General features: G+C 48.5%; 1 protein-coding gene across 2 annotated transcripts in view; it reads left to right on the top strand.

Moving 5' to 3' along the window:
• Window positions 1-19,765, top strand: part of USP2 (ubiquitin specific peptidase 2) — a 75,260-nt gene extending 55,495 nt beyond the window's left edge. For both annotated transcript variants that reach the window (XM_028708076.2, XM_028708077.2), the window contains 11 exons: window positions 3,685-3,735; window positions 9,660-9,783; window positions 11,258-11,369; window positions 12,200-12,310; window positions 13,174-13,238; window positions 14,995-15,098; window positions 15,243-15,323; window positions 15,907-15,985; window positions 17,158-17,265; window positions 18,688-18,808; window positions 19,510-19,765. In XM_028708076.2, the coding sequence (XP_028563909.2) occupies window positions 3,685-3,735; window positions 9,660-9,783; window positions 11,258-11,369; window positions 12,200-12,310; window positions 13,174-13,238; window positions 14,995-15,098; window positions 15,243-15,323; window positions 15,907-15,985; window positions 17,158-17,265; window positions 18,688-18,808; window positions 19,510-19,597 (1,044 nt within the window). In that variant the 3' untranslated portion in view covers window positions 19,598-19,765. The remainder of the gene's footprint in view (window positions 1-3,684; window positions 3,736-9,659; window positions 9,784-11,257; window positions 11,370-12,199; window positions 12,311-13,173; window positions 13,239-14,994; window positions 15,099-15,242; window positions 15,324-15,906; window positions 15,986-17,157; window positions 17,266-18,687; window positions 18,809-19,509) is intronic.
• Window positions 19,766-20,428: the final 663 nt, after the last annotated feature.

Raw genomic sequence — 20,428 nt, 5'->3', positions numbered from 1 at the left:
TCCTCTCGGGTTGCGAAGGGGGCTCTGGAACGGATCCCGTTTGCAACCAGAGGTAACACTGTAGTGGATTATAACACACACACACCAACTTTTCGCCCCAAAACGGCTCCCAGAACAGCTTGCATACAATCAGTTGAAGCAAGGCAGTCTCTGCCCCCTCTCACGCTTCCGTTCTAAAAGACAAGGGACAAAAGGAAAGAAGGAAGCGGAGGGCAGAGGGGAAAAGGCAAGATCAGGCACCAGCTCTTTAAGCTCTTTCAAGTCCAACACGCTCTGTCTGCAGCAGAGATGCCCCACAGGGGCACCGATCCGATCGGGGAGGTTTGCAGTAGAACTAGAAGGAAGAAGCCCTCATCGCCCTGCTTCTTTTGCCTTAATTTCTGTTACCCAGGGCTATGCTGCCTCTGCCCATGGAGCCTCTATTCTGCCATCATGGTCAATAGCCATTAATAGGCGGCAACCTCCAAGACTTTGTCCAATCCAAGACAACCAAAACTGACACAGACATTGCTGGGCAGTTTCAACGAGCTCCCTCCGGTGAGGATTCTAGTCAGCTATATGAGAATAGAATTAGATATACGATTCTGGGTCCTTCTGGCCTCCCCCCGCTCACCTCTGTGCCTGATCTGGTGTGGGGAGGGGAGGTTTCTGGAGCAGAGTTGCTTTCCAAGACAGGCATAATCTACAGTCATACCTCATGTTACGGACGCTTCAGGTTACGTGTTTTCAGGTTGCAGACTATGGGAAACCCGGAAGGGGTTGCTTCCGGGTTTCGCCACTCGCACATGCGCAGAAGCACTAAATCGCGCTTTGCACATGCGCAGAAGCGCCAAATTGTGCCTATGCAGACACGGTGCTTCAGGATGCGAACGCTGCGGGTTGCGGACGTGCCTCCGTCACAGATTACGTCCGCAACTCGAGGTACCACTGTACGTCAATAGAACTACATAGCTGCATTATTAGACCTGTAACTTTAAGAACTGGTGCCCGACCTTGATCTTCCCCTCCTCCCTCCCCATCCCTCTTGCCTCATGTGTTGTGCCCACTCTGAGAGCCTTCTTGGCTGGAGAGCAGGCGATAAATGCTTCAGATGCTATGTCCTGATCCTTGAGATTGAACCCGGGACCTTCTGCACCCACAGCACATGCTCTATGAGGAGCGCGGAACGAAGGCTGTCATCAAGCGCAATGCTTCCAAGCCACCTTTTCTCCCTGTGTCTCGCCTCCTTACGGCAGGTCTCTGAAGCCGCGCAGCAAGCAGAGAGCTCTTAGTGGCTGTCTGCAGTTTCAGTAGGCGGCCTTTATCCAGAACAATGAAGTTCTGCTTTTCCCAATTTGGGAGCATGGGAAACTGCCTTATATTGAGTCTGACCGCTGTTCTGTTTAGCTCAATATTGCCTGCACTGGTGGACAGTGGCTCATCCTAGGGTTTCAGCTGGGGGGTGGCATGTATTCCCTGCCCACCTGGAGATTGAAAAGCAGATACTCCTTGCATTACCTATGTCAGAGGTGCAAAATGCAGAGATGAAGTTTGTCCTCCCTGCTTTTCCATTCTCTCTTTCCCCACCCCCTGAGCAATGCCCACATGACCTCTGTCCCTCTGCTGGGTGCCAGCTGGATCCCTTCCAGGCCCTCTGGGCAGGATTCTGTGTTCCAGGCCCAACAGACTGCCAAGGTGCTGCTGCTACTGCTGCTGGGGACTAGCCAAGCTTGGTTACTCCCCTGGCTGCTACATTGCCATGTGTGGGGCACCACATGTACAGGAAATGGGACTTTGGCTTCCTGGGATTTTGCCCTCCTGAACACAAGGTCAACTGAGTGCTTTGCAGACACCTCCATGGGAGGGCAAGGGGTTGATGCAACACTTTGGGTGGCTCTCTCTGCTGTATGTTCCTCTCTTGTTTTTCTTCTGCCAAAGGCCTCCCTTTGCCTTCCCTGTCTTACTGTTTGCTTAAAGCGGTTTTTGCAAAGCGGTTCTCCAGCCAACAAATGTGTACAAAAACCCACCTGCTAAGGTAAAATGCGCACGAGGATGCATATATTCATAAAAAATGCTTTGAAAAAATATGTACACAGTACATGTATTAGACAAAGTTTCATGCCAAAATGTGTGTGTGTGTGTGTGTGTGTGTGTGTGTGTGTGTTTTCGAGTAAATTGGTGACAGAGTTTTATTCATTCATTCATTCATTCATTCCCTTCTTCTCTCGTTGGCCTTTCCCCCTTGTGTGCTATTGTTGTTTTTTAAGATTGTACATAAGCCATTCTGGGAGGCTTTTTTTGGCTGAATAGCGGGATGCAAATGCTCAGAAAAAATGTAATTAACAAATCTGCACTAAAACGCTTCATGGGTTTTTATGAGGATTTTTTGCAAACTACTGTGGAGAACTGAATTTAAGACGAGAGAAGTGAGAAACTGCGATTGACAGGTTCTCTCATCCGTACTTCTTCCAAACAACATTATGATCGTATACGCACCCTTAGACAGTCCTGATTTTATTTATTTGTTTGTTTGCCTGCTTATTTAATATTTAATTTGTCTGCCGCACCTTTCCCCCAAGTAGGGGAGCCGGTGTAGTATAATGGTTAGAGTGTCAGACTAGGACCTGGGAGACCAGGGCTCCAATCCCACACTCAGCCATGAAGCTCACTGGGTGACCTTGGGCCAGTCACTGTCTCTCAGCCTGACCTACCTCACAGGGTTGCTGTGAGGATAAAATGTGGGTGCGTGGGAAAGAACCATATTATGCCACTTTGAGATCCTTGGAGAAAAGTTGGGGTAATAAGCAGTGTTTTTTTCTGGGGGTACGCAGAGTATAAATACCCCCTAAACATTTTGTGAATCTTTGTACTTTTGTCCATTTACTGTATTTATTTTTCCCGATTTGAACTATAAAATGGTGAATTTCTTGAGTCAAAATTAGAGTACCCCTAAACATATTTTTAGGGGGGGAAGCACTGGTAATAAGTAAATACAGTAAGTTTGCATTCATTCATTCAGCCTTTTGGATTCATTTAATAGGTGAGGGGAAACTCAGGGCCATGCTGGAAGTCCAGGGGCCCCCAGTTCTAGATAAGACAGTGTCTGATTGCCTTAACTTACTTTTGGAAAGGGAAAGCTCTTTGCACATGCACAGAAGCGCCTTCTCTGTCTCTTCCCCACTCCCTTCGCCATGACTTCCATATTCTAGGACTGAGACTGAATGCTTGAGATCTCTTGGCGGAGCCCAAGATATTAATACCCACATCTGCTACAGAGCCTTTGATTCTGTGATAGCAGAAATTTCCCACAGGCTTTGTCAGCTGCTGCTAGAGTTGGCACTCATTCATTTCTGGCGCTGAGAGTAGGGGAAAGCAGGGCACTGGCTTTGCTTTGTAGACTCTGTTTCTTGACCCCCACCACCTCCACTATCCCCCCAGTAAGGAACCTTCCCCTTAAGCCTTGCTCCTGCTCAGCAAGTATTGACAAGGGATGTGTCAGGGGTTTGAGGTTCCCTGCAAGCTGTGGGTTTAATGGTCTGTAATCGTTATGCCTGTTATCCCAAATCTTTGGGAGGATGAACCCCCTTTCTCTTTTGCCTTTGTTTGTTCCCCACCACCACCCTTGGATTTGGCTGTGTTTGCATATCCACCCGACCCGGAGTTACCGCATTCTCACAACCAATGCATGTTCTTCTCTCTTGACAGAATTCCAAAACTGTGCAGGGCCTGACTGGCCTCCGGAACCTCGGCAATACTGTGAGTCCACTCCTCTTTCCATCCCTGTCCCCCCCTCCACTTGGGTATATCTGCACTGGGGCGGGAGAACTGAGCCCACATTCACACTGTGAATGGTACCAGTTTAAACAGTCCCATGGCGTTCCCCCCAAAGAATTATGGGAGATGTAGTTGCCAGATCCTTCCATCCCTTGTTAAGGATCTGGCAAACTTCTGTTTCAGTGTATCTGAAGAATACACTGGAAGGATCTGGCAACTTCTTGGAAGGATCTGGCAACTTCTGTTTCAGTGTATCTGAAGAAGTGTGCATGCACACGAAAGCTCATACCAAGAAATAACTTAGTTGGTCTTTAAGGTGCTACTGGAAGGAATTTTTTTTTTTTGCCTTAATTCTTAGTTTATGTATACCCAGTTAGGTCACTCGTTTGCCCTTGGCTCCTGTTGGCGAGCTGTGTGGCATTTTAGCATAATAAAAACCAGATATATGGATTGTTTGCATTGCACTTGCAGTGATAGATCCAGACCACCCCTTCAGTTTGCCCACACTTCCTTACCGCCACCTGGGGAAACTGCAATTTAATGCTCAGTTGGAGCAAATGACAATCTGGGTCTTCCCCGGATTGCCATTTGTTCTGATCTATCACTAAAGAGTGGGACGTGGGTGGCGCAGTGGGTTAAAGCACAGAGCCTAGGACTTGCCGATCAGAAGGTCAACGGTTCGAATCCCCACGATGGGGTGAGCTCCTGTTGCTCGGTCCCTGCTCCTGCAAGTAGATAAATAGATACCGCTCCGGTGGGAAGGTAAACGGCGTTTCTGTGTGCTGCTCTGGTTCGCCAGAAGCGGCTTAGTCATGCTGGCCACATGACCCAGAACCTGTACGCCGGCTCCCTCGGCCAATAAAGCAAGATGAGCGCCGCAACCCCAGAGTCGGTCACGACTGGACCTAATGGTCAGGGGTCCCTTTACCCTTTATCACTAAAGAGTGGGTTTATGCTGGAAAAGGAGCAGGGCAAAGGGAAATCTTTGTTTTTCCTCCTCCTCCTCTACCACCACCTCCTCTTCCTCTTCACTTTATTTCAGCTATTGCCCCCATAATGCAGATGGCAGGACTGAGGCAGAGCTAGAGTGGCTTGTCGAAGCCCACCTCATAGTGAGATCACGGCGGAAGCAAGGTTCAAACGGGGAGCTCTCCGATTTATATAGCTGAGACTATGAATCGCAAGTCCGAACCAAAGCGCTCTGAAATGAACAATTTAAAAAGCAGTGCAAGGTTAAACCCAGTCTCTGGGCAGGTCAAACACAGAGATCACCCTGGTCTCATTGCCGGGCACTGCTGACGCTGCTACCTCCTTGCCAAATTCACACTGCTTGGCTCGCCTTGCAGGGAGAGCGTGGCATGACCGCACCACCATGCAGCTACCTCTCAGATCCTTGCGCATCAGGATCCTGGAGCCCCGGGGTGATAGCATGCATGTGCTAGTTTGTATGGCATAATTACAGCCATTGTGATTCGCATGCCGCTTCCTTGTGTATAGAATCATAGAATTGTAGAGCTGGAAAGGGACCGTGAGAATCACCTAAGCCAACCCCCTGAAATGCAGGAATATGGAGCTGTCCCCACATGGGGTTCGAACCTGCAGCAACCTTGGTATTATCAGCGCCACCCTCTAACCAACTGAGCTGTCTAGGCACTGCATGCACACACACACACACACAAATGTAAGAAGAGCCTGCTAGACCAGGCCAGTGGCCCATCTAATCCAGAATCCTGTTCTCACAATGGCCAGCCATCTGCTCTAAGGGAAAGCCAGCAAGGTGCCATAAGAAACTGCAGAGATAGTGCAGGATAGTGCGCACCCTAGAAATGATCTCTTTCAGCTTCTGCCTTCTGGAAAGAAGGTACAGGGTTATAAAGACTAGGACCAACCGCCTGAGAAACAGTTTCTATCCAAATGCAATTTTGGTTTTAAACGCAGCGTAAGGTAGTCTCTATGGGAGTATATTGTACAGTGGTACCTCAGGTTACATACGCTTCAGGTTACATGCGCTTCAGGTTACAGACTCCGCGAACCCAGAAATAGTGCTTCAGGTTAAGAACTTTGCTTCAAGATGAGAACAGAAATCGTGCTCCGCGGCGTGGCGGCAGCAGGAGGCCCCATTAGCTAAAGTGGTGCTTCCGGTTAAGAACAGTTTCAGGTTAAGTACAGACCTCCGGAACGAATTAAGTACTTAACCTGAGGTACCACTGTAATTAATTATGGGGTATCAGAGTTTTTAAGGGGCTAACCAGGCTGGGATAGCTGGGATAGCAGGCTTGTTGGTTTTTGAATGTCTGATGTAGATTTTTTCAATTTCGTTGTTCTGTATGGGACAATGACAATAAAGATTATCATATCGTAAGCAGGGCCTGAACGCAACAGCGCTGTTCCCAACACGTGCACCCCAGCAACGGGCATTCAGAGGCCACATTGCCTCTGGCACTGTAATGGGAACATAGTATGTGGGAAAGTCGTGCACACACAACGCCAGCTGAGCCAGTGCAGCCCGGCGGTCACGGCTGGATTAGTGGTGTGGCACTTCTCCGGGCCCGGTGGGTGGGTACCCCACCAATGCAGGAAATTTCGACAGCTCTTTCCACCACTGTTTGTCCCTCAGTTCCCCTTTGCTGTGGTGGGAATCCCCTGCCCTTCTGAAGGGCCTTTTTGCAACAGTCTCAGGAAGTGTGTCACCCTCCCACCCCACCAAGCCTCAACCGCTCAGGCCCAAACTCAGGCAATTAAATGCTCTTTTAGGTTTAAGATGCAATGCTTGTTTAGAGTTGTTTTTAAGTGCAGGCACAAACACCTACATATTGAATTCGGAGGAGCATTTAACCTCACAGGGCCTAGTTTGGGAGCTGAGCAGCTGAGGTTTGCCCATCCGATAGGTTTCCACACCTAAGCCTTTCAGGAAGAACATTCTTTTCTCAAGGCAGTTCACATGATGTATGAAAGCGCAACGTCAATTGGCAATAAATGTGTTTTTGAAAATGTTCCCCGTTGATAAAACTAGAAGCAAGACATTAAAAATGCAACGGCCTCACTATCAGATCCCTAGTCACATTTAGGTAAAGTGATAACTGTTAAGGCCCATTTGGAAATACAGTGGTGCCTCGCAAGACGAAATTAATTCGTTCCGCAAGTCTCTTCGTCTTGCGAGTTTTTCGTCTTGCGATGCACGGTTTCCCATAGGAATGCATTGAAAATCAATTAATGCATTCTTATGGAAACCGCCTTCAGACCAGGTCCGGGGACAGTCTGTCCCCCAACCTCTTCTGAAGGCTGGGGGGGGAACAAGGGCTTTTCTTCCCACCCCCAGCATTTTAAAAAACCCTGGGACAGCGGAGGACTTCTCCGCTGTCCGGGGCGATCTTAAAATGCTGGCGGGCGGCATTTTAAAATCGCCCCGGGACAGCGGAGGACTTCTCCGCTGTCCGGGGCGATTTAAAAGCCCCTGGGAAGGCAGGCAGGGGGGACAAAGACTTTTGCCCCCCGCCCGCCTTCAGAAGAGGTCCCTCTTCTGAAGGCTGGCGGGGGGCAAAAGTCTTTGTCCCCCCTGCCTGCCTTCCCAGGGGCTTTTAAATCGCCCCGGACAGCGGAGAAGTCCTCCGCTGTCCCGGGGCGATTTTAAAATGCCGCCCGCCAGCATTTTAAGATCGCCCCGGACAGCGGAGAAGTCCTCCGCTGTCCCAGGGTTTTTTAAAATGCTGGGGGTTCAAAAGCCTTCCGGGACAGCGGAGAAACGCGCTGCGTTTCTCCGCTCTCCCGGGAAGGCAGGCAGGGGGGAACAAAGACTTTTGCCCCCCGCCGGCCTTCAGAAGCTGTTCCCGCCCCGCCGCCCGGCTTCGGAGGAGCCTTCCGAAGCCGGGTGGCGGCGGGAGGTGTTCCTGCCCCGCCGCCCGGCTTCGGAGCATCCTTCCGAAGCTGGGCGGCGGGAGGAGGTGTTCCCACCCCGCCGCCCGGCTTCGGAGGAGGTCCGAGGACAGTGGGGAAGAACGCGCTGCGCTTCCCCGCTGTCCCGGAGATTTCCCTATGGGCTATCGTCTTGCGAAGGAAGCCCATAGGGAAATTCGTTTTGCGAAGCGCCTCCAAAACGGAAAACCCTTTCTTCTAGCGGGTTTTCCGTCTTGCGAGGCGTTTGTCTTGCTGGGCACCACTGTATAAGGGCCTGTCTTACATGGATTTTTTTTTATTCCACAGCCTCGCCATCTCAGACACCCACACGCTATGCACACAGAACATTTATGACACTTGAACAGAGAATCCTGGGATCTGTAGTTCACCCCTCTGAAGGTTATAGCACCCTTAAGAAACTATTGTTCCCAGGAGTCTTTGGAGGAAGCCATGTGCTTTTAATGTACAGTAGGGATGCTGTGGGTTAAACCACAGAGCCTAGGGCTTGCCGATCAGAAGGTCGGTGGTTCGAATCCCCGTGACGGGGTGAGCTCCCGTTGTTTGGTCCCTGCTCCTGCCAACCTAGCAGTTTGAAAGCACGAAGTGCAAGTAGATAAATAGGTGCACTCCGGCGGGAAGGTAAACGGCGTTTCCGTGCACTGCTCTGGTTCACCAGAAGCGGCTTAGTCATGCTGGCCGCATGACCCGGAAGCTGTACGCCGGCTCCCTCGGCCAATAAAGCGAGATGAGCACTGCAACCCCAGAGTCGGCCACGACTGGACCTAATGGTCAGGCGTTCCTTTACCTTTACCTTTATGGTATAGATGTCATCACAGTACAGGTGGACTTATACAGATTTTGGTGCTGGCCTCAAACTCAGGAAGGGTGGTGGTGGTGGTAGAGGACAGGGGTAGAGGGGCAAGGCTGACTGCTAACAGAATCACAGCAGACATGGTGGGGAGTTTTAACCCTTTCCCCCCTGCTTCAGTCCTGGGGGGGGGGGGGGGACACCTCCTCTGAAGCTGCTGCTTGCTATGCTGCGAGCAGGAGAGAGAATCCACCCACTAGGACAGATGATAGCTTTCTTTCCCATTCAAACAGCACCTGCAGAAGAGGCTTTTTATTAGCCAGGATCACAGCAAGTGGAAGGAGGAAGAATTAAGGTATCAGTTCAGTTAAGGACCAGCTCAGCCTCACCCACTATTTGCATTTAAAAGCAATGCAGATTTGTCTCTCCTCACCCCAGAAAGAGGAATCTTGGTTGAAAGACACACACACTGCAAAAAAAACAGACTCCAGAGAATTATATGAAATTATTCGTAGTATACTTTTCAGCCATTAAAGGACCCTGGCCCCAAGGGAGCTTTAGCAATAATATTGTCTATGCTTGGGAACTCCCTCCTGAGGGAAGCAAGCTCATCTCTCCCACCATCTCTTTAATGGCCTTTTTGTATATATATATATATATATATATATATTTTTTTTTTTTAAAAAGAACTCTTTCCTTTTGGGGAAGACATTTAGACTGCAAACAGCTGGGGTTCCTTTACTGACCTGATTCTAACATTCTCTTGTATTTTCTTATGGTTCTTACTGCTGCTGGATTATGCCAGTTCCTGCCTTCTGTTTTGGTGCTTTGGCTTGTAAAATTGCAAGCGATACGTTAAAAAGGTTTAATTTATGGTTTTGTTTCTGTTAGCCACCTAACAGAGCTCTTGGTGATGAACGGCAAGATGTATAAATGTTTTACATACCTAAATAAAGTTCTTAGTACGGAAAAATCGCTTGCAAATATGTGTATAGTAGGCAAAATTGCATACCAGAATGCGGACGTTAGAATGAATGGGCACTAAAATGCGGACAGATATTTATGATATTTCAGGGGGGGGGGGTCACGATCTGATGCAGAAATGTGGCCAGCTGAATTTGAAATTAGAAAAAGGGGAAAGGAAAAGAAAGTTGACCTATTTGTCCTTACACTTCATGCATGTTCATTTGTTTGCCTCCTGTAGTGCTTTATGAACTCAATCCTGCAGTGTCTGAGCAACACCAAAGATCTCCGAGATTACTGCTTGCAGAACCAGTACGTCCACGACCTGAACAACAAAAGCCGCATGCAGATGGCCCTCATGGCTGGTAAGGACCGTGACACTTCACACACAGGGCGAGCAGCCTTACACCAATTAGGCCCTTGGTCCGCTCAGCCCCATATTGTCAACACTGACTGGCAGCTGCCCTCTCCCCAGAGGTTTCAAACCAGGGTCTTTCACAGGGGCAGATTTGACTTTAAGGCCCCCGAACCCCCGAGAAGGGTGGGTTGGTTCTTGAGGCAAAAGGAAATTCAGTGCTTCCTCTGCAGCTGACCAAAAAGAGAAGCAAGCCTCAAAACGATACAGAAATACAACAATAAGGAACTCTGATGAAAAGCTAAATGGCTTTTCTGGGTTTCAGTTTTACCCTCTTCGTTTTTCTGTCTCCTCTGCAGCAGGAGATAAACTCCAGTCATGTGTGGTGGACTTGATGAGTCTCCTGAATGCATTTCCTGCCTACCCAGGAGTGCCAAAATGGGGGCGGACAGCCAGGCATCTCTCGCTAATGTGGGATCTCCATCTCAGACCCAGGAGAGCTGCTGCCAGCCAGAGTAGACAATAGTGAACTCAGTGGACCAATAGTTGGACCTCTGTTTATCTATGGTCTCCTCCCAGATGACCTATTCACTAGCCAGTCATCTTGATTTGCTTGCACAAAGCTTACACTGAGGTTAGACTATATCCTGATTTGTATTACGCACTCGCTCTAATTTGTTTGCGGGATTTCGGGCAGTATATTGCAATGAGCCTTTGTCCCACATTCATCCTGATTTGTTTGTAGGGTTTTATGCATCTTCCCATGAGTCATTTGTTCATCTCGCACTTTCCCCTCTCACCTTCCAAACAGCAGTCTGATCCTTTTTTTTGCAAAGTGAATTCGTTATACTTGACCAAGAGAAAGAGAGGCCATTTTAATCTACTTTAATTGTGCAAACCTAAATTTCCAGCGTGCACTTGATTCTCTTCCACAAAATAGTCCGGAGGCAGCCTAAATATTTATAATATATTGCATTTATACCCCAGCCTTTTTCTCCAAAGAGCTCCCTCCCCCCTTTGCTCTCCATTTAACCCCCACAACCATCCTGCGAGGTAGGCTGGGCTGAGAGAGGCAGCCCAAGGTCACCCAATCAAGTTCATGGTCGAGTGGGAATTTGAACCCTGGTCTCCCAGCCCTCTAACCACTACATCACACTGTCTCTCCATATCATTGCAACTATAGTACTGCACAACTTGGGAACCACTTATCCATATTATATGACCTCTTGGGTTTGTTTGTTTTTTCCAATTGACCACCTACCTCTGTTTTCACGCTCCCAGCTGGAATTGTCCATCCAGTTTTGGCATAAGGAAATTGTTGTTGGTATAGTTGTTCAGACTAGATTTTAGGGTCTTTCAGATACATTTTGTGAAATAGGTTCCATGGCAAAGCCATTGCCCTTCCCTCACAATCCTAACCTTCAAGTATTTTCTCTCTTTCTGCCCCCCACCTCCCCAATCGCCCTCTCCCCTCCACTGTCCAGAGTTTGCCAAGCTCATCCAGGCATTGTGGACGTCATCCCCCAATGAATCCGTGAGTCCTTCTGAATTCAAGACACAAATTCAAAGATACGCGCCCCGCTTTGTGGGTTACAAGTAAGAAATGTTACCCCCTGCTCATTTTCCAATGGACAAAATTATTTGTTGGGTTGCAGGGGGGTGGTTAATTAGTGGTCTCCAGATGTAGCTCCTCTGGTCCTTTTTGTTGTGCATTTGTGATGCTTTGTGCACGTGATGGTATCAGGGTAGTTATACGTAATCCCACTTTCAATACTGTCTGCGCCTGCAAAAGGTTTTCGAGCGGCTATCCTGGTTCATTTCCAATTGGTGCGTGTCCCGTTACTTCTGGCTGAAATCCTGGGACCTACCACAAATGTTCCTACTTTTTATTGTGCCAATAATACATAAGCATTGGGGAAACACATTAAATAATAAAGCGGAATGATGTGCAGACATTCCAGTATAAATTGACCACTAATGCAGTATTAATGTGTCAATGGCATGTTGCAGAATACACCTGCAAAAAAAACCAACCTCAAATATGCTTTTAGTTTGCACTGAGCTTTGGGTTCCTTTATACCCACCCACCCAAAATAACCTGGTGCAGAGTTGGAGTAAGATTCATTTACCATAGTAGGAATTGCTTCAATGCAGACATAGCTAGTGTCAGCTGATGTGAAAGGCAGCGGGTGGGTGTTTGCAAGGTAGGATCACAAGCTTAGGAACCATGGCATTTAACCCTGCCTGCACCCACCAGTTCTTCCTGCAAAAGTCCTCCGTTTCCCCTGAATTTGGTCTCAGAAGCTGGCTAGGAAGCTGACTAGCCAAGTGGGAGTTAGGTTTCCAGCTCTCATGATCCTATCTGGAAGACCTTACCTTCATCTCTGATGGGGATCAGTTAACGCTTACCATTTTTTTCTTTGCAGCCAGCAAGACGCACAGGAGTTCCTGCGGTTTCTCCTTGATGGGCTCCACAGCGAGGTGAACCGAGTGCTGGTGAGGCCCAAAGGCAACCAAGACAACCTAGACCATCTCACGTGAGTTGCAGTAGAGTGTGAAGGAACTGGGAAGAGCAGGCAGAGAAGGGGGGTGGGCATTGGATTGTGGGTGGCGCTGGCTCCTATAATGAATTATATTATTAGGGAAAGTTGCTTGCAGAAATGTATATATTGATCAAAACTACGTGCAAAAGGGCTTTTAAAAGAAAATAAAAGCTGCCAACTGATGTGGAAAATGTGGCTTCAGATTGGAAAAATGAGAAATTGTAACTAGGATACGGTGCCTGGCTTTGCTTTGCTTTTTCTCCATCACAATCCCTTTTTTCATTTTGTGTTGTGCCTATTAGATAGTAAGCTTGAAGGCAGGGAATGTCTTATTATGGACACCTGAGAAGTGCTCTGGGAGCAGTTGGCTGTTTGTTTGTTTGTTTTTGCCAAAGAGCAGGATAAAATTATACTTTAAGATACAGTGGTACCTTGGGTTACATATGCTTCAGGTTACAGACTCCGCTAACCCAGAAATAGTACCTTGGCTTAAGAACTTTGCTTCAGGATGAGAACAGAAACCGTGCGGCGGCAGCAGGAGGCCCCATTAACTAAAGTGGTACCTCAGGTTAAGAACAGTTTCATGTTAAGAACAGACCTCTGGAACGAATTAAGTTCTTAACCAGAAGTATCACTGTACACAGTTGCCCCCACACCTCCTAAATGTATATTTACACCAGTCCTGTAGGTTAGGGTAGGGTGAGAGTGACTTAGCCCAAGGTGGCCCCATGAGCTTTGGGGATTTAAGCTTCCCCAGTTGTAATCCAGAGCTCTACACACCCCTTCAATCTCTCATATGAGTTCCCTTTGACCCTGGAAGAGCCTTGGATAGACTTTTTCTATCTCCTTTTTTGCAGCGATGATGAAAAGGGCAGGCAGATGTGGATGAAATACCTGGCAAGAGAAGACAGCCGGATTGGGGGTAAGTCTTTGCCAGGAGAGCAGGGCAGGGGGGAACTTGTGGCCCTCCAGCAGCAGCTCCCAGCATCTAAAGGGCCAAAAGGTTCCCCACCTGTGATTTAAAGTGCAGCCCGTGAGACGCCAAAGCCACCGCAGGATGAATTGGGAGTTAGGAGAAGGCATCAGGATCCCAGGTACGGGTGGTGGTGATTTCAGGTCAGAGTTCTGAATGAGACAGGAGCCTTGTCCTGGCATTCCATGACTCAGCACATTTCCCACAGCGTCAAGCATTGCACTAACTCTGTGATTTCAGTTAACATTTTAAATTATTTTTAGAACTTACGCCACATCTCTGCACCATGCATTCAAAGCAGCGTCCTACCACTTTAAGCAGTCTTGGCTTCCCCAGAGAATCCTGGGAACTGTAGTTTTTTGAGGGTTCTGAGTGTTGTTAGGAGGCCGCTAATCCGCTCGCAGAGCTATAACTTCCAGAGTTGCCCAGGGGGAGAGGTCGATGGTTAAACGATTCTGGGAACTGTAGCTCTCTGGGGCAGAAATTGGTCTCCTAACAACTCTCAGTGCCATTAGCGAATGGTGCTGCTTTAAATGTCTGGTGCAGATGTGGCCTTAGATAGCAGGCCACAGGAGATGGTATGTAAGTAGCAGGGGGTGGGGAGTTAACCCTTCCACCTTCACTGCAGTTGATAAATTTACCTGCCCTTCTTGCATTCCAATGAAGTTGATCTTAGCCTAAGAGGAAAGCTTCTTTTTGTGCCAATTTTTTAAAAAAATGATCTCACAACCATCACCCTCACTCGCTCCCTCTCACACACATTTGCTATTTAAATGCTAAAAGTGAGATAGGTTAACTGTACTCAGCATCTAGTTTGTCCCTTAAGAGGCCCTTTCAAGTACAGTTTTGCGCAAAATTGAGCCTTGATGTGGTTATTTAAAATTTGCACACAGAGAACAAAGGCTGGCTTACGGTTTCATCTTGATCCGTAGTGATTTGGCTTAGTGGGGCTGTTTTATCAGAGCAGCTTGAGAAGGCCTTGGATTTCAAAGCTTGTATAGAAAGATAAGGTGACCTGATTCAGGCCCAGGAGTTGAGAAGGCTTTGATGGTCCATCATAGAGCCCAGAAGGCTTTCTGAGTCATTAAAGCTAATTGGGGAGGCTGGATCAAAACCTCAGCCTTTAAGAGGCATGTGGGAGAAGCCCTCTCCCCAGGATGGCATCTGAAGTGCAAAGTGGAACCCCATAAATTTGGATTCCACCTGCCTAGAAAGCCACAGATTAGCTGCCAGGTGGATCCAAGATATGTTTCTCCCTGAGACGAAGGACTAGATAGTGCCTCTGCCAGGCTGGCAGTTAAATCTTACTTTGGAACTGGCAACAGGACGTAGACCTCTACCGCTCCCAGAAGGCAGCAGGATAGCTTGGCAGGCAGGTGGGCAGAACAGGCCCTGTGACACACACAGCTCTCCCTACCCCTTTGCATCTGCCACCTGAGGCAGTGGCCTCACTCTGTCACATGACTAGCAAGATTCCACCCAGAGGCCAGCACAGAATACCAGTCCTGTGCTGTGAGTAAGGCAGATGGGTTGGTAGAGATGCCAAGTGCCACGCAGAATGGGATTCTGGGACAGGTGTAGCATTCAGGCTACCAGTTGCCAGGTCTTGTTTGGGAAAGAGGTTGAGTGTTTGGATAGGCTTCACTGATTGGTCCAGCCAACAGTGTCCCCGCTCTTCATTTTCCCCAACTTTTTGCCTCTTCAGATCTCTTTGTTGGGCAGCTCAAGAGTTCTCTGACGTGCAGTCAGTGTGGCTACTGCTCAACAGCCTTCGATCCCTTCTGGGACCTGTCACTACCCATTGCTAAGGTAACCATGTGCTCTCCATTACTTCCTGGCCACCTCAGTGCTGTTTTGTCTGCCGCACCCCCCACCCTTCCCGATCCCTGGCATCCAGCTCTGGCAGAACGCTCTTAACTCCCACCTCTTTGGTGTGTCTTCCTCTTTTTGCAGAAGAGCTACGGGGAGGTGAACTTGATTGACTGCATGTATCTCTTCACCAAGGAGGACATCCTAGACGGAGATGAGAAACCAGTAAGGGATATTCATGTGCCCCCCCCTTTTTTTTTTCTTTTTTTTTTTTTTGCATTTCTCCCAATATATGCATTTGCGCAAGCAGTTTACGTGGGTTTGTACATGATTTTTGCTAATATATGCACCTTAATACACAATATTTGGTTGGAGAACTGCATCACAAAAATTCAGAGGAGTGAATTTTGAGCAGCAACTGTGGGGGGTTTTTTTGTGTTTTTAATTTACTGGCTAAGGAAGTGCAAATTTGGTAGGTTTTCTTTAAAAGGCAAACTGAATGAATCCTGCCACCCACTTCCTACTCCAAGCAAATCCAGCCATTTGCTGCTCTTTATCTCTCCTTTTCTCCCTAGCTCTTGGTGGCTGTTGGTGCCCCCAGACTTGTTGATCATGTTTCCTAGTGGTGCTACTGCACTCCTGTGCGCATATAGGGGTAGGTGGACTGGAATGCAGGCAGCTGCCACCTCAAGGGGTAGGAGCCCTGGCCACCAGAAGGGAGAGGAAGAGGAGCTAGCCCAGCCTTATCCCTGTGACACAGCACTCTAATGATATCTTCCCACTAATCAGGAGTCCCTTTATTTTCCAGACCTGCTGCCGCTGCAAAGCCAGAACAAAATGCATGAAAAAATTCAGCATCCAGAGGTTCCCAAAGATTTTAGTGTTGCGTATCCTTTGCCTTCCCTGTGGCTGTGTCCTTATTCTAGAGAGCATATAGACGGCAAGTGAATCGCAGGTGGGGGTGGGGGCAACTGTTCTGCAATAACATCACACAGGGGTTTTGTATTGGGCATAGAATTCAGCATCTCGGGATCTCAGCTTTTAATGTTTTGATTTTAAATGTGCAAGATTCTAGCCCTCATGCTAGAGCAAGGAAGTTTGAGCTGGGGTGGTGAAGGGGGATGGAGTTCCAGTGCTGCTTCCTGTATCTTGAAATCCAGTTTGTTGGATCTATCAAGTGAGGGCACCCGGGTTCGAATGCCCAGTTGGCTGGGAGGCTTCTTGTGTGACCTTTGCAAGTCTCTCTCCAGCCCCTTAACCTACTTCTCAGGGTTGTTGTGAGAGGAAGCAAACTTTGTACACCACCCTGAGCAACTTGGAGCAAGGGCAGGATAAAAATGTGCCATTAAATTTTTAAGCATTCAGAATAACAGGACCGGAATAAATTCAGAACTAAGCAAATGCACTTGATTGGAATAGGCCGTGTAGGTCACAGAATCCAGCTTTGTTAGATCTTTGATTTAAAATACAATAAGGCATACGCACAATAAGGGACGCAGGTGGCGCTGTGGGTAAAAGCCTCAGCGCCTAGGGCTTGCCGATCGAAAGGTCGGCGGTTCGAATCCCCGCAGCGGGGTGCGCTCCCGTTGCTCGGTCCCAGCGCCTGCCAACCTAGCAGTTCGAAAGCACTCTTGAGTGCAAGTAGATAAATAGGGACCGCTTACTAGCGGGAAGGTAAACGGTGTTTCCGTGTGCGGCTCTGGCTCGCCAGAGAAGCGATGTCACGCTGGCCACGTGACCCGGAAGTGTCTGCGGACAGCGCTGGCCCCCAGCCTCTTGAGTGAGATGGGCGCACAACCCTAGAGTCTGTCAAGACTGGACCGTACGGGCAGGGGTACCTTTACCTTAAGGCATACGCACAGCCCTGATTATGCAAGATGGAGTAGCCCATTTTCTGTGGGTAGCAGGTTGTCTCAGCAGAGAGCTTCCAGGGAGCCCAGACCCTTCGCTCCAACAATGAGAAACAAGTCAGACAAGTTGCCCAATAGCCTCCTTTCTTTCCCATAATATACCTGTCCTGTTAGTTCGTCTGCTCTTCTTCCTTAACTTCCTATCCCAGACCTGAAGCGTTTCTCTGAAGCAAGGATGCGATCCAGCAAGCTCACCACGTTCGTTAATTTCCCACTCAAGGACTTGGACCTGAGGGAATTTGCATCCCAAAACTGCAGTGAGTGGTTTTTTGTTTTTTCCTTGCAGAAACTAGAATGGGTGGGAGGAGCCTGAGAGGAGCAAGGTGGGCACTGGTGGGAAGGTTGCATCAACAATATGACTTCACATTATCAAGTGCAGCTAAATGGAACCTCCATATACAAGGGCAGTCCATCTCCGAGTGGCAGATGCTGGAGACAAACAAACAAGATAGCCATCACCACCATGCCCTGTGTGAAAGCATCCAAAGACTTGGCAGCAGCTGTTCAAAGCAGAAGTGTGGACTAGATAGACTTTGGTCCATTCTAGCAAAGCAGTTCTTAGTCCTCTTGTATACACTGTAAATCAAATCTTTATTGTTGCGCTAAGTGAGTAGCATTTTATGTACACTATACAGTGGTACTTCAGGTTACATACGCTTCAGGTTACAGACTCCACTAACCCAGAAATAGTGCTTCAGGTTAAGAATTAGCTTCAGGATGAGAACAGAAATTGTGCTCCAGCGGCAGCAGGAGGCCCCATTAGCTAAAGTGGTGCTTCAGGTTAAGAACAGTTTCAGGTTAAGAACAGACCTCTGGAACGAATTAAGTACTTAACCCGAGGTACCACTGTAAAATGAAGCTAGTTTGAAACTCGTTTAACAGTCTTAACTCCCCACTAGCAGCAGATGAAATGGTGGTGCGGCGGTGAATATTTAACCTCCTGACAGTCATTGTTGCTTATTGGGAGGATAAAGGATATGATAACAGAAAGATCAGCGCGGTGCAAATGCATCAGAAGAGCCAGTCCAGTACTCCTGCCAGTGCATTTGCAATTCTCTGGCCTCCCTGCCACCTGACCCCTCTCCCAATAACAGCAGTAACTCACCGGTCAGGAGGTCAGGTCATTGCCATCACCCCATAACACCATCTACTTCTGCTCCCTGCTGCCACGCAAAAGCATCTGGGCATTATAAATCCATGATGCTGTTGACCTTTTTTAAATTTTGCTCAGCTGCCCCAGTGCCACAACCCTGCCTAGAATCCCTTGAAGCCACGAGGATTGAACGGGTTTGCAGCTGGTTTCGATAAGACTGGCAACATCTCATGCAAACACACAGAAATGCAACATAGCTAGTTTGTCAAGCAATGCTGCGGGCTCCCCGCGGCCACCTCTCATCCGTTCTGGATGTCCAATTGAAAATGCAGGGGTGGCGAAGAGCTAACCCCCTACCAAACTTCTGCAAAAGTGAAATTTCGAGCCAGCACCAAAAGAATTTTGAGAGTAGCAAAAAAAGAGGTGTTTCAATAAGACCATAGCAAAATTTCACCAGGGTTTGCCTATGTGATTCATGAAGTCCTGATGCCTGTGTTTCTTCCCCTTTTTACACATTGATAAGTAATGTGTAGAGCACAGAACATAAAAGTGATGCTGTGTGTTCTGTTTTGTTCTCACCTTGCAGATCATGCTATTTACAACCTGTACGCCGTCTCCAATCACAGCGGGACCACAATGGGAGGTCACTACACAGCCTACTGCAAAAACCCTGTGTCCGGAGAGTGGCATGCCTTCAATGACTCACGGTATGTCTAGGACTTCTCTATTGGAAGGGGGCTGCAGCTTTCACATGGGGGCCCACAGGAAATTAGCATCGCCTGTATCTCAAATCTTACGTTCTACAAATGCTAGAAACATTCTCTTTTAAAAAAAGAAAAAAGAAAACTGGGAATCCGAGCATTATGGTTCTCCTTTGCCCCCAGTGGTAGAGCATCTGCTTCTTATGCACACATGCGCATCGCCACAAACCCAGAAGTGGCATGAAAAGGGGCATGAAAAGGGGCATGAAAAGGGGCACGAAAAGGAGCACAAAACCGGTGCAAAAGTAGCATCTAGCAATCCTACAAACCTTTGCAAGTGCAATCCCAGGAGCCTTTGCGCCAACCTTTGAGGCCTCTGGAGAAGCAATTGTGGTGGAGTTTGGTGGGCAGATGTTTTTGTTTTTTAAAGGGTTTCACAAGGGTTTCCAGAGGTTTAGGGGGCATTTGCAGGCTTTCTCAATGGTGTTCCCAATTTTTGCAATTTCACTTAAGCGTGTGGTGCCTCGGAATGTAATCCCCGCATAAACGGGGAGTTGCCCGTACAGGAAAACAGGATGCTGGACTCGATGTTCCTTGGTCTAGCAGAACCCTCCTTTACGTTCTTTTATTATATACATTCCCTGGGGTCCCGCCCCAGTGCCAGACCTCAGCCCCCTAACTGCTTTCTCCTCTCTTTCCCCCTGCAGTGTGACACCGCTCTCCTCAAGCCACGTCCGGAGCAGCGATGCCTACCTGCTTTTCTACGAGCTGGCCAGCCCGTCTTCGCGCATGTAGCTTCCACATGCCCTCCCCCTACCACAAACCCTTGAGGGAAAAAGGAAGAGAGCCGAGCACCAGCTCTCTGATGCAAAAAAGAAAAGAAAAAAAGGAGGGAGGGACAGAACCCAGGACAATGGTGACTCCAGGGATTTTTTTAAGCCGGGGTGTTTTTTTGTTGTTTTTTTTCTTAAAAAAAACCCCAAAACCAAACAAAAAAGGGGGAGAAAGAAAGTCCTAATAAAGCATTGACTAAAGCTGCCGACTTTTACGGGAAGGCCTTTCTCCTGCTCCGGGGCTGTCGTCGAAGAGTAGTGTGCCCTTCAGCCTCACGGACGCCGGGGAGAGAACGCCGGAAATGGAGGGCCAGGGGGCACCCCACAGCTCCATCACTCCCCTAGTGTTGTCAGGGGTGGTTTTTAATGTTTTCCTTTTTTTCCTCTCTTCCTGCCTCTCTGTCTCCCTTTCCCGTGTGTGTGATTCTCTCTTTCATTTCCACCTTTCCCCGCTTTAATAATAAACCGTGAACAGCAGCTCTTGATGGGGCAGAAATCTGTCTGTCCCGTTTTATCCACACAACCCCCCACGGCTTGCACCCCTTCGCCGGGTTCAAAAGTGAGAAGGGATCTCGAGTGCTGGACCTGCGCAACAGAAGGAGGCGCCCCTGTTTTCTCTCCTCCCCGTGGAACGGCGCCACCCAGAGACGGGCATTGCACCTCGGGGAACTGTTTAATTGCACTACGGCTATGGAACCCAGCCTTGACGTTTCTGCACTTGCCCGCCTCTCGGCACCGTATTGTCTACCCTGTTGGAGGTGTGAGGCAAAGGAGGCCGTTCTTCCAAAGCTGT

Source organism: Podarcis muralis, chromosome 15 (genome assembly GCF_964188315.1).
Source record: "Podarcis muralis chromosome 15, rPodMur119.hap1.1, whole genome shotgun sequence".
NCBI lineage: Eukaryota > Metazoa > Chordata > Lepidosauria > Squamata > Lacertidae > Podarcis > Podarcis muralis.
The sequence above is the reverse complement of the archived record's forward strand: the minus strand, read 5'-3'. Positions and strand labels throughout refer to the sequence as shown.